This window comes from Trachypithecus francoisi, unplaced genomic scaffold (assembly GCF_009764315.1).
Source record: "Trachypithecus francoisi isolate TF-2019V2 unplaced genomic scaffold, Tfra_2.0 Contig01554, whole genome shotgun sequence".
In the NCBI taxonomy this organism is placed as follows: Eukaryota; Metazoa; Chordata; class Mammalia; order Primates; family Cercopithecidae; genus Trachypithecus; species Trachypithecus francoisi.
The window spans coordinates 376,981-391,533 of record NW_022681439.1 but is presented as its reverse complement, the minus strand read 5'-3'; the positions used below and the strand labels follow the sequence as shown (position 1 = coordinate 391,533).

Here is a 14,553-nt window from a genome sequence, read left to right as displayed (position 1 = left end):
CCTCCAGTTGTCTGTGCACCTCATTCTTCCTGGATGCAGGGAAAGAACTCAGGACCTGCTAAATGGTGAAACTGAAAGAACTGTAACACAAACAGGGCTGAAACACGCACCCCCCTCGCCCCACCACTCACCACATTGTGCGTGACGAGAAGAGGTGCAGCTATCTGGGGAGTCCAGACCTAAGGGGTGCCTAAGCCAGGGCCGTGACACCCTCTTTGGAGCTCCGTGGTTCCTGGCATCTCCAAGCTTCCGGGTGGCAGTGTCCCCTTGTCCAGATGTGGGTGCCTGCAGTGGAAGCCACATGTGGCACATCTGGTCCAGCTGCAGCCTCTCATGAAGCTGCCTGCACCAACACAGCACCTGGTGTGCCTGGCTGTGTGCAGTGTCTGGACCCTGCGTGCACTTGCCCACACACCCCTCGCTGCTCCGTGCCTGGCTCGTTCTTGGCAGGTGTGGGATCTGAACTGGAAGCAAAAGCCAAGCACAGCCTGCCAGGCTGAGTGGCCAGAACAAGCCCGGTGGGCATGAGCAATACTCAGGCAGAAGGCACCACCGGCCACAGATGTTTCTGGCTGGCAAAATGACACCCCAAGGATCCTGTGACAGGAAGATGACTTGATCCCAGGAGTTTGAGGCTGCAGCAAGTTATGACTGTGCTACTGCATTCCAGCCTCGGCAACAGAGCAAGATCGTGTCTCAAAAAAAAAAAAAATGATTGACTGACATTTGCAAAATCCTAGCTGAGGAACTGGGGGCAGAAACGGTCAAGTCTGTGTTACCGAGAGAAGTCTCAAATGGTGAGGCATAAAAGTAAAAATTTTAGCCTTACCCTAAAGGGACATGGATTTTTAAAAGGTTGAAAAATAGTGCTTTAGGGATGGTTCTAGGACCTAAATCCTCAATAAATTGCTTTTTTCCTCAAAAATTAAAAATGACCAAAGTTTTTGGAAACCACAGCATATATCTAATGCCACCAAACCATAAGCAAAACTCATCTGTTCTTTAACATACGCAGTTTGGTTCTTCTACTGACTTTTTAAAATAACACTGACCTACAATTTAAGAAAAAGTATTAGGAATTTAGCTTTTATTCAAAATTAAATAAGCAAAAGCAAAAATTTTAAGAAATTTTTACAAATTACTTACATAAAAGAAAGTTAATAAGGACAGTCACAAATTTGCAACAAATAATTACAAAAGTTTCTAGGGCAGCATGAATATAAACCATGTCGCAGCATGGTCATCTAACTGTGATATGAATAAGGCATAACTAACATTTGCACCGAGACCAGAATTAAAAACAAAAACAAACTTTAAAAGCTTAGTTCTATATTAAACTTCTTCTCTTCTCCCAGATCCTTAATGGGTTTATACTATGCATTTTTTTTTAAACACATCATGTCAAACTATAAATTACATAAATGGGCAGTTAATGTGAAAAGCCCCCTAAAATGTACAAACTAACTGGTACTGAATTGAGTTCTCCATTTACCTTTATGTACAACTAAATGTAAACCATATTTTCACAGTTTTGAGTGTTTTATGAATAGATGCACAGTACCATGTCAGGTTTACAATTGTTCCTGAAAACTGGCTCTAGGTTCTGCATCCAATGCCTGTCGGCCACTGTGATGCAAGTATTTACATAAATAAGAAACTGTGTCATAGTCAATGGTCAAGACAGTTCAGCAAGAGCAGTATTTCCAACAAAGAATGATCCTCAACACGATATTTTACATACTTGTGCAAATATAAGCATTAGGACAGATATATCTGAGGCAAATTCAATTTCCAAAAACTTGTATCGCTACTCTTGTAAACTTGGGCAACAAATGACCCTCAGCAAGTTCTGCTCTCTATGGCTTTTTTGTTTGTTTTAAAATTTTAAAGCCAGAGAAAATGCACACACACTACCCAACCCCCACAAGCACGCACGCACGCACACACACACTCTCTCTCACAGAGTTCTTATTTCATTTTAGAGTATGGTACATAGTGCAACTTCACAATGTAGAGGTTTAACACACATTCAGTGCGTGTTTTTCTGTGCAAGTTCTTAGTGGTCTAAATCCTAGTCGAAGGTATTCATTTGCAGAACCACATGATTCAGGAGGTTGAAGGAAAAAGAAAAGTTTCATTACATTTCTGAAACCAGCACTAGATGTGCAAAGGCAGCGGACAATCTGGCCATCGATGCAACCAGATTAGGGTAACTTTAAAGGGAGATCCAAGCAGTTACTTAGATTGGTCTCTAGAAAAATAGGTCAGTATATGCTGTATCTTTGTCAACCGTTCTTTCAAAGACTTCATTGACAAAACCGCCAGCTGGTACCGTGGATCTACAGGGAGAACTGCAAGAAGCCACCAGCACCATGCGGGTCCATTAGGGGTTGCCTGAAAACAACGGGCAGTTCACAGCATTAATAAAACAAGGATTCATGTCATAACAACAGTAGCAAACCACCAAAAAACTACTATTTATTGAACACTTTTACTGTGCACCAGGTGCTATCTCCAGTGTCCTTAACAATGATGCGCAGTATAAAATGGGGGAAATTGAAGCTCAGCAATGTATGCAAATTGTCCAAGATCTCTCGACTCATATGTGGCAGAGCCGAGATTCAAATCTAGACCTGACTCGCCATCGTCAACACGCTCTCCTTCCTCCTATTGCACTGCCTGAAAGCAAGGCTTCTCGACCCCAGGGTACCGACACTTTCAGCCAGCTAATTCTTTGTTGTGTGTGGCTGTCCTATGCACTAGAGTACATTCAGCAGCATCTCTGATCTCTATCCGCCACATGCCAGTGGCACCTTCCCACCCAGCTGTGACAGCCAAAAATGTCTCCAGATAATGCCAAATATCCTGTGGGGGCAACATGCCCCTAGCTGACAGCCACTTTCTTGGGCTATATATTTAAAGCATTAAGAAATGTTAATTGAGATTTAAAATTTCCTCAAAGTATGATGGAACCCTTGGAAAGATAGAAGAAAAAGGCCCCAGCTTCCATTTTTGTTCAAAAAAGAAACATATCTCCAGTAAAAAGATCCCATTGATGTTGTAAGGGCTATATTAGCTATTGAAAAAACTAGAAATTTCCATAAAAGGATTTGTAAGCCACCTTCCGTGAACCTTGAATTGCTATTTTATCGGACTTAAAATATAAAGCTTCAGAATGACAAAAGGAGCTTTGGCATCAGTGCTGATCTCAGTAGGCCCCTCTAGAATCAGATTTGGTTTCTCTATCTGTGTATTGTCTGCTGTCAGCTAGGCATCGCTACCTCCTCAGCTGCATTCCAGAGACGTCAGAACCTGTCTCCCAGAATCCCCTCTGCCATAGGGTTCCAGGTTAGAGTTGGCCGATGAAAGGCACTCTTGTGGGGTGTGGAAGCTGGAAGAGAAGTCATTATCCTCTGAAGATTGTTGCAAAGTATGGGGAGGAACTTTCCAGAGGGCTCCTGGAAACCCCTTCCTCCACTGCTGTAGACTGAGATAGTGGTGGGCACGCACCACGATTCCTAAGAATGATAGCCACTTCCCCGCTAGTTCTTCAGAAGCACCCTGTTGGCTGTTTCTGATGCAGGATCTCTGCTGGCAGATTCCCTGACTTCTGCAGGTGACACCCCGACCTTCACTCCACAGCTCTCCCAACCACTATATCAAGTCTACATCCTGCATTAAACCCTTCATTCCGGGAAGATGAAGAGTGGTTGCTTTTGCTTTCCTGCCCGAATCCTAACTCACACATCGCTATCAGAAAGCAGTGATAGAGGACAGGGTAATCAAAGGCAAGGGTGGTGAAGGTGATGGGCAAGTTACGTTGAATTTTTCTATAAACTGTTTTGTTATTTAAAATTTGTTATTCAATATTGTTCTTATCAAAGCCTATTTCTATAATGTTTAATCAGATTCAAGTAATCAGTTAAAACAAATAGATAGCAACTGATAATATGCTAAACAGAATGAATACTAAATTCGGAGATGGCCTAATGTTGCTGTTTCAAGTTGAGGTGAAGGATTCACTTGGGATTCAGACAGACGTAGACCAACCCTTGAAAACGGGAATGAGGCAATGTGCATTACAATGAGATCTCTTATCTCTCCATCTTCACATATTTACTGACAGCCATTCCTTTGTAAAGTCTATCACCTTCTGATCAAAAACGTTTAGTTCAATTCAAAATGCTTATGCCTAAAACGAAGTGCTTTAGTGAGTCTATGATCCGATTTTCCAGGAGCCAGACCCTTCTTTTATGCCTCCTGCAGTTTTGCTTGCACAGAAAGTGCCAGATACACATTTATTAGACTAAGCTTAAGTGTAAACCCTAAGTACCAGCAAGACTAAGAGAGTAAGTTTCATGAGGAGTGAGGTATTAAACATGAAGAGACAAAAATGAAGTGGTGGGGTCAAATGTTGGGAGATACAAAGAAAGGTGAGAAAAGATGTTTTAAATGTATAGAAAATGGTAAGTCTCACTGCTATCAAAGAATAACAGCAACAGGCAATGGGCTTGAAGGCATGGTTAGTTGTCTCACAGTCACAGTTTCTAGATGGTAACATCCCATTTTTAATTCCTTACCCCTCCTAAAAATCCTAAGGCCTTGCTCCCTCTCTGGCACTCTCTGCTACAGGCATCTCAGCTGACACCTATTTCCAGCCTCGACCTGTACAGAATGTAGTGGATACCACTGCTCTAGAACACTCATGATTCTAAAGACCAGGTGGGGCTGGTGTGGGGAAGCGGGTAGTCAAAGAAAATGTAGTGCAGAAAGGACAGTGAAAAAACAAATGTAGAAGTTTGCAAATTTGGGTTTACAAAAAAGTGACTTTTGGAAGAAGAGAAAAGCCACCATACCTGAAGGTTTTCCTCCCTCTCGGGCATTGATCCAAAGTGCTGAAGAATTTGGCTTCGAAATCTGTCTCTTAAATTCTGAAACCAGCTGCAGGCTTGAGAGTAAACCAAATCATGAAGCTCTCTGAGATTCTTAATCTCATCTTCATCCTCAACCTAGAAATACAATAGTCAGTAAGACTTCTGTATCTAATCCCCCATCCATATGCCAACCGACACAAATGGAAAAAGGCATCAGAAGAACAGGGCAATATCTGTTTCAGTGCTGACCTCCCAGAGAGTATTATTCCTATGCTATACTACATATTTCTGTCTCATATGGGGCTGACCAGACTAAAGAAAGACAGCAAGGCCTGACCTGTGCCTAACCTTGCTGACTTAGCAGTGCAACATTGCAGAACCCTACTAAGAGCCCCCAAGCGGGAGGAGTAAGCCTGAGAGTGCGTTTTGGTTCAAAGGTCTACACTAATTTGGAATTCCTTTTGTCTTTATGGATCAATGGCTTTTGAAAGCAGTGGAACAAAAAAGTGGATGATAGTTGCTACAAAAAAGAAAAGATGAGTGGTTAGGGTGTAGATGACATGACAGAAAGTAGTAACAGGAGGAGTCCACGCACAGTTACATCTTTTACTAGGGAACTGGGTCAAAACACAAACAAAAAGCTACAACAAATAAGTTAGCATATAAAGCCAGTATGTCAGAGTCACACAATGATGAACCTCTGCTGGAAAGGCCCAAGGCTGGCCGGGCGTGGTATCTCACGCCTGTAATCCCAGCACTTTGGGAGGCTGAGGTGGGCGGATCATGAGGTCAGGAGATCGAGACCATCCTGGCTAACACGGCGAAACCCTGTCTCTACTAAAAATGCAAAAAATTAGCCGGGCGTGGCGGTGGGCGCCTGTAGTCCCAGCTACTTGGGAGGCTGAGGCAGGAGAATGGCGGGAACGTGGGAGGCGGAGCTTGCAGTGAGCCCAGATCGCGCCACTGCACTCCAGACTGGGAGACTGAGCAAGACTCTGTCTCAAAAAAAAAAAAAAAAAAAGGTCCAAGGCTATGGCTACCTCTGGAACCCCTCAGTGTATTCTTTAGACTACTGGGTCACCAAACTGCAAATGTAAAATTAATTGCATCAGGCTTCCAGCCTAAGATAGAAGGGTGGTCTCAGAGAACACAGGTGGGAATATCTAAGTTTAACTCATCCATCTTATATTGATTTCTTTAATGCACACTTACATCCCACTTGCTACGTGCCAGGTCGTGCTCTGTCTCATATGCTCAAACTCATCTGAAAAAATACCAGGCCTGACTCAGCCTTTCATACTTCAAGGATGACTCATATAAAAACAACAAAGGGACTCTGAAAACATTTTGAAACATAAAAATAAGACTACAGCACACCAGAGACTAAAAAGCATACTTTTTACTTTGGAAAGATTTGAAATGAAAATTAAAACTAAAGTTTAAAGAGCATCTGCTTTTTGCATAACAATGTGAATGTACTTAATGCCACTGAACTGTGCACTTAAAGATGGTTAAAATGGTAAATTTTATGTATATTTTACCACAATAAAAATAAACTTTTTAAAAAAGGTAGAGGAGCCACACAATTGAAGAATTTTGGTCCTAAAATGACTACGTAAGATTCGGGCCGTTGCTAACATACACTGACAGGAGCAAGAAACAAAACTTATGACTTGTTCAATCTTTTTTTTTTTTAAAGCATCTGCTTTGCACCCTCACAAAATTCAAGAAAACAAATGACAGGCTCTAGTAAACAAGGAATGATAACAATTATAAGAGTCTGTGATGACAAACGGAGCTGGCCAAAAAGCAGGCAGAGATGCTTTTAAAGTCTCTGCCTGCTTTTTGGCCAGCTCCATTTTAAAAGCAAGCTTTTAAAGTCAAAGTACTTTACTGTGATAATTTTAACAGAACTTAAAATTTCATTAGAAGTCACAGAAAACAGAATTATTGTAAGAAGAGGAAAATTTGCTATAAAAAACAAATCTGAGAAGGTTTTCCAGAATGGACAAGAAAATCATTATATAGATGAAGACATTATGATGAGGAAAAATTACTGGACATTCCGAGGACCACAAAGAGGACTCAAGTTTATAAATAATTTATAATTATTTATTAAAAAATTTATTTAAAAAAATTTTATTAAAAAATTTATAAAAGTTTATAAATATCAAATCTGTGACACTTTTAGAATGTGATTCCATTGCCTACATGTTTATCAGTATTAATACACAGTCATGTAATTTAGCCATATACTCAAGTGATTTTGTCATCAAATCCAATATGTGAAGACATAAATTTACATGAAACTGAAATAGGATTATTAACTCTACAAAGGAGAACCTTTAGCAAGTGATTCCATTAATCAAGTATGCTTAAAGTTGGCACAGATTATACCAATCAACTCAAAATTTCAACTCACACAATACTTTTGGCCAACTGCACAAGGCAAAGTACCCCAATGCATTTTTATAATAAGATAGGACAGCCAACGTCAGACTAATCAGGTTTATCAGCAGAGAGCCAAATGGCATAATGATAAAGCTCAGAGCCTGAGTCAGAGAGTTTGCTTTAATCATTTTTGTTACATTATCTATAGGATCTTAGGCAAATTAATTAACACCTCTGAATTATACTTTCCTCATCTACTATTTCACAGAGTTGTGAAAATTCTATGAGTTAATGTTTGTGAAAATACCTAATGCCAATATCCAATAAATGTTGACTGAAATGAAGGGCCTAAACAGATCAATGAACAAGTGACGGGATAAGATCTGTTTTTTAATGCCTTTCCAAAAGAAATTGCCTTCAATTTGGTATTTATAGCATCACAAATCATTTTTCTGGTTCCTAAACTAACTGTAGTAGGTAAACTGGGTATTGCAAACCTCAAAAGGGCCACATTAACCCTATTCTAGAAAGACATCACAAAACCACTACCCTGGTAAGATATCACCAACATGTACACTGACAGTGCTTTCTATGTCTGCCCCAGGGTCTCCACACAGCATTCAACTCTATTTTATCATTAAGGTTATCTTAGGCACAAGAACAATCTTAGTATATAAAACAATTCTTACAAGACTTAATGTGTTTACATTTACATGAAGTTTCAATCTACTAATTCCATCAGCTTCAACTACTAATGCATTCAATAAAACAGGGCAGAAATGTAAACCTTTCAAAACTTAGATGGGCTGGAAGTTCAACTTAACCACTATTAAGTACCTATCATGTGTATACACACATGCACATGTGTACATATACACATTCTAGGGCACTGGGCTGGTTGTTGAGCCTGTAGAAATAAAGAGAATCTACATTCTAGTCTTCCAAGTTCTCTTAGAATGTGCAACAATTGCAGAGCAAGATACGAAAAAGGTAACTTGGAGCGCATTCTCAACAGTGGTAAGGCTCTCTGATAAGAAGAACTGGTTCATGCGCCTAGAAAATAGCCTGCATGCCTGTACCAATCCCTGGAACAGGATACACTAAATTATGCTGGCAAAGCACATTTTAAAATACCTTAACATCTTCCAGATATTCAATGTCGGCAGTGCAATATCCATCTTTCATTCCTCTTTTTAAAACCCTAAACCGCTTTCCTCCAACTGTATCAACCACAGACCTTCCATCAGGTAAGAAATGCACGTTTCTAATTTGTAACATACAACCATAATCTGCAAAACTAAAAGAAAACCTTGATTAGTAACAAAGTTGAAAGATAAACATGCAAGTTCTCATCCATATTGAGAGGTCTAACATAAATACAAATATTTTAGTTCACAAAAAGCATACCTATTTTGTGTATCACTGACACACATGCCAAACTGTTTGGTTCCAGTCTGTATACTTCTTCGAATCATCAATCTATATCTTGGCTCAAATACATGGAGAGGGCAAGGCACAGTGGGGTAGGCCATAGTGCAAACAAATATTGGAACATTCTTGGTCAAGCTGAGGGAAAAACAGTTTAATTATTGAGTTCATACAAGAAAAATATTACCAAACACATACAAAAAATGCGTGAGGTTTATAACAGTAATGAACTAATGTAAAACAAAAAAAGAATAAGTTCTAAATAAGGTGGTTTTTATTCTTGGCAAGAACAAGAATCAGCACCCCGTTCATTAAGCTCACACTGATGAAATATTAATACTAAAAATCTGCTGTGATCCTCTTTATAAGAGTAAATTGAATTTTAAGACACCAGATTATCTTACAGAGCTAAGTATCTTTATGAATCAATTTATTATAAGTAATATTTTATATTAAAATCTGTTTAAATATTTATAACATATGACAATAAATATATTTTATTCAAACACTCATAGTTACTCTTAGATAACAGTAAGAAAAAGTGAACTCCCACAACAGACAAAAAGCAAATAATTAAAAATTCTCAGGCATTAAAATATTTTCAAACGCAAGATCAGAAAACATATTCTGATGAGATAACATTTTTTCCAAGTAATTAAAATGATGTAACATTTTTCATTGCCAGATTGGTGGAAAGGAAGAGAAGGATAAAGGCAATGCCCAGTCCTGTCTGAGATATGGGAAAACTGGCAGCATGGGGGCAGTCTGAAACAGCACAGGCACACTGAAGAACATGGCTACAGACAGCAGAAACCTTACGTTGTTGGCAGGGAATGTTCATGTTCTTGGAACCAACCAGCTTATTTTCAGACATGAGTGGACAAGTGCTACATGAATGTTCACTGCAGCAATGTGGGTAGTAACCAAAATGCAGAAGCAGAAAGAGGAGACTAGTAAGATCAATTATGGTACATAGGTAAAACAGAGTACTATGTTTCCATTAAAAGATGATGTGTATGAACTGAATTAGAAGAAATGCTTATATCAATGAGAGGAACAGGTTTTAGATATAGATCATGAATAACATGATCCCACCTTTGTTTAAAGCCTGTTTATACGTACTGCATTCAGGTTTGCAAATACGTATGCCAAAATGCCAATAGTTGATTCCCTTTGGGTTGCAGATTACAGCTTTTTTTTAAATGCTCATTTGTATTTTTGAGTTTTTTTCAAAATGACCATCAATTACTTATATAAACATACGGTGAAACATGTTTAAAATATGTGTTTTAAAAAACAGCCCCACTAGTAAGCAGCTGGACACCCTGACGCTTCTCTTCTCTCCAACGCGCAGCTCTGTGTGTGACTCCCTCCTCTGTCCTTTGAGTCTACCACTCCTCTGTGGGCGGGCTGGTCGTGTCACTGTGTTTCAGTTTTCAAAAGTATAACTGCAGCTTTCTTAACTCTAGATGCTTCAGCATTGATCAGAAAGGTTCATAATTGTCACATCAGAGTATTTTGTAAATCACACAATAAAATACCAATTCTGCGAGAAGACAAATCAATATCTATTTCTATAAAGAAAAGAATGGCAATCTTTCTTCTATGGAAGGCCCCTGGCTCGCTGAAGACATCTGATGGACACATGTTGAAAAAGGAGAGTCTACAAGCACAGCTTTTGATAGAAAGTGACATATAAAATGTTCAATTTATATTTTGAAAAGTAATGGAAACAAAAAGTTGTTAAATAAAACAGCACACAAAAATTATAATTTTGCTTTTCAGTGTGTTCAATTAAAAGAGAGTAAAAGAAATAGAGTAAAGAAATTTAAAACCCGTGAATAAAATTTAAAGAGACCCAAGTAACTGGTCAGAGGGAAAGATATTTAGGGAAAAGAAAGGGAGAAAAATGGGAAAGAAAAACAGGAAAGGGACAATGAGCAATGCCTCGCCCTGCCTACCCAGCTCCATCAGCTGCTGTGTTCTCTGCAGAGTGGTCTAAATTACCAAATCCCAAAGTTACCTCTGAGATTTTCACCCTCCCGACACCAACTCAGTTGTGCTCCCAGTCAGTATCTTCATTAATTGAGGATGTGGCCCTAAACACCCCTCTTCCAATTTCGATCTCAGATCTCAAAGTTTGGAAAGCCCCCTTCCGGGCCTCCATGTGACAGAAAATCCCCTGCTAATCTAGATTACTGACCCTCAACCTTCCTCTGGCCGTACCATGACACATGAGAGCTGCCATCACCACCAATGTCACTGTCACCAGCGCCCCCTCTCTATTTCCCATTCCACTGCCTGATGGCACTGTAGGAAATTCCTCCTCTGCCTAAAATACTGCTTCAGCCCACAGAGCTGAGTCAACAACTCCCTGTAAAACATCCGGATGTTACCAAGTGAACTTTTATAAAATTCTGTCTGTTGAGGACCACAGAAACTGACCAGTACTTGACTAGACTGAGATGAACTAAAGACAGGATCCAGCTTGCGGTGAGGTTTTCCCTTACTATTAAAGGATAGTAGTTCATAATTTTTTTTTTATGAGAAGAAACTTACTGTGAGAGTTCAGCAGTTTCTTCATCATATATTTTTTTTCTCTCAGACAGTTCATCAGGCAGATACTTCACTATTAATTCTTCCAACAGCTGTGTGACACAGTACCTCCTATCTGCTAGATACTAAAAGACAGTATTATTTTACATTCCAGCAGTGGTTTTCCTACAGTATAAAACAGGCAACACAGTTAACTGATATATTAAAGCCTTTATTACATATTTATACCATCAATTCTGGATTAATTAGTGAGGGGAACATTACAATGGATGATGCTAAGCAAAAAAACCTGTCTAAGGCTTTGCTCAAGAGCATTAAAGATAGTTGGCTGCAACCTGAACCAAGCCCTGTACAGAAGAACTGCTTCCTGCTGTGACCACAGCTCCTCTATGAGCTGCAGAGGGCCCTGCCCCGCCGTCTTCCATAACAGAAGCCCTTTTCCATCTGACAGCTCATGGGCACTAAACTGTCATTTTAACTGAGATACAAAAAGGACATAAGGAATAAATAAAGTAACACATTTGCCTTATATAAGAAAAACAAAACATCTGTTCTGTTCCCAATTTCAGACACAGTCTCTAGATAATTTTTCTTTCAGATTTTTCTTCCACTATCACCCACTACTGAGTAGAGGAGTGGACCTTGACTCTGTCCTTGAGTGACCCAAGGACGGTGCGTTTCTTGGGACACTATCACTCAGACCTTATCAAGATACTGCTTTTCCTATATGACCCATCCACCCCAGCTCTATATAAAGTCGTGTATTTGCGCTGCCCCCTAAGTATTCTGAAAAAGTACTATCCTCATGCATTTTTGTGTCATTTTCTATTCCAACTTATAAGTCATCTCTTTCACTCCTGCCTATGAAAAACATGTCTATCCTTCAAGGTCTGACTCCAATTTTACCTTTTTCACAAACTCTTCCTTAGTTATTTTTTTCTCTCCCAAGAACCCATATTTTACTGTTTTCACCACACAGGAGGCATTGTAGCATGTAGTAGATGTACACAGATACATTACATCTCTGTAGTTAAAACTCAAAATTGCTTAGGGTAGGGCCAGGGACATGGTCAGGGTGTGTGCACATAACTTTGTACAAAGAAAATGCCCAATACATATTTATTTCATAAAATTAGTGAGGAAAACCTCCTGGGAAACAATCAAAAGATGAAGCCATCCTTGAATCTGCAGTCAGTAAAAGCAAGGGTTTTGTCATTATCCAGTGAAAAATAGATGGGGAAATGCGAGAGGTTGGGAAATTGGTGGTGGTTTTCAAAGTTGAGCATGAATCAGGGCTTGTTAAAATACAGACTACTGAGTCCCACACCAGAGTCTCTGAGCATCTGGGGCAGGATCCGAGAATCTATGTTTCTAACAAGTTCTCAGGTGATAGATGCTGCTGGTCAGGGGAGCATGGGGACAGGTGGCCTTGAGCAGGTAATACATACACAGATAATAAGTGTTTATCATAAAATTAATCAAAGTAGACATTATAAAAGCAATTCCATTATCATTTTCTATTAAGTTTAATGAAGATGTTTCAAAATCTAGGGAAATACAACCTCCCTTACGTTACTGATAAAAATCTGAATCAATGTAACATTTCAGGGGATGAGGCAATCCAACAATTGGTTTCAAAGGCTTTATAAATATATGGCTTTTGATCCCATAATGCACCTCCCAAAAATTTAACCTAAGGAAATGGTCAAAGATGCATACAATCATTTATTTTAAATGATGTTGGCAAAAGCATGGTATATGAAAAAGAGAACAAGAAACCTTATATATCCAACAACAAGGAAATGTTAAATCACTGGACTATTATGCTGCTATAAAAATCATGTATCTAAAGTGGATGGAAATGGAAAAATGAGCAAAATAAAATGACAAGTAGGAAAAATGTAAAACTGAACAGCATACCAATATTTTTTAAAGTATATGTATTTTGAATTTACAAATTATATTATGCAGGGTATCTTCAAAGTTGGAAACAGGATACTGCTAAATAGTATGTTAGTTATACTTTCAAAAAATATGCTTAATATATATTTTGCAATCTCCAGGCATTTTTTAAAGAAGGAATACCCCTAATCAAAGCAATGGATCTAATATTATGCCAAAAACCGCAATTACTTTTGCACCAACCTAACAGTTAATCTGGAAAAACAAGCATCATAGTTATCCTGGGGAGTATTTAAATAAAGTCTGGAAAAATAACATGTTTAGAGTACTTCATCTAAAAACATTGAGCATATTAGCTGAAAATGGAACTAACAAACTCTTTTAAGAATAAATTTATCTGATGTTTCCTGACTTTGAAAACATTCTAAATATGCTTTTGTTTTACATATCAGCTTGTTTTATATATGTATATATATATGTAAGACACACCTCAAATGTAGCAACAGACATGCTATTATGACATCCGTACTGAGTTGTTTTCTATATAGGAAACACTGTATGTATATTCATAATGGTTTCATGAATTTTTCAATTCATATTTGGAAGGTACTTTTCTTTAAGCAATCCTGTCAATCATCAGCATCACTTTCCCCAATCAGTGCTACAAACTGCAACGGCCTCTCAGAATCGCAGGCTGTAGCCTGACCGTAGGTGATCTGCAGTCACTCGAGCATGATTAAGAGGGTGCTCTCTTCTCATCAATTAGAGATGACACCCACTGAGATCTAGCTACTTTCCTATCACAGGTTATTAGCACTGATCATTGACTCTACAAGAAGGGGTATAGGAAGCTGTACCTCCCTCTCTTCTTTCCAGTCTACCACTTTTCTAGAGCTGCACTGTCCAATGTCGTAGCCATTAGTCACATGTGCCTACTTAAATTTAAGTTAATAAAATGTAAATATAGTTCCTCAGTCGCACGAACCACATTTAAAAGCTTAATAGGCAAACATGGCTAATGGCTAATACATCAGACAGCAAAGATATGGAACATTTCCATCAATGCAGAAAATTTTATTAAAGGAAGTTGTTCTAGATGTTAAGGAAGCTGAAATGGCCCTCAAATCTGGTTTATTATTGGGGGTTGGAGGCATGGCAATAGGGTTTCCCCAATATAGTCATCACCAAAATTGAACTTATCCCTGACCAGATAACTAACCATACCCACTTTTGTTTAAAAAAAAAAATTAAGTACAAGGGGTTTGGTCTTCAGCATCTGTCTTCTTTCCCCCCATCTTCTTCAACCTCATTTTTCTCCAACATTAGCATATGGGTAATAAAACATTATCCTTGTTAGTCACTCAGCATACAGAATGTAATTCTGAACATGATCATCACTATT

The 14,553-nt window shown here is 38.9% G+C and overlaps 1 protein-coding gene across 3 annotated transcripts in view; it reads right to left on the bottom strand.

Annotated features, from left to right (window-relative positions):
- LONRF1 (LON peptidase N-terminal domain and ring finger 1) overlaps window positions 1–14,553 on the bottom strand; it is a 62,982-nt gene that overhangs the window by 28,173 nt on the left and 20,256 nt on the right. For 2 of the 3 annotated variants that reach the window (XM_033176751.1, XM_033176755.1), the window contains exons 8-12: window positions 11,253–11,374; window positions 8,673–8,831; window positions 8,400–8,562; window positions 4,857–5,009; window positions 1,071–2,394 (exon numbers count right to left, since the gene is read on the bottom strand). In XM_033176751.1, the coding sequence (XP_033032642.1) occupies window positions 2,236–2,394; window positions 4,857–5,009; window positions 8,400–8,562; window positions 8,673–8,831; window positions 11,253–11,374 (756 nt within the window). In that variant the 3' untranslated portion in view covers window positions 1,071–2,235. Of the gene's footprint in view, window positions 1–1,070; window positions 2,395–4,856; window positions 5,010–8,399; window positions 8,563–8,672; window positions 8,832–11,252; window positions 11,375–14,553 lie in introns of those variants that run through there. The other variant, XM_033176762.1, reaches the window with a different exon arrangement.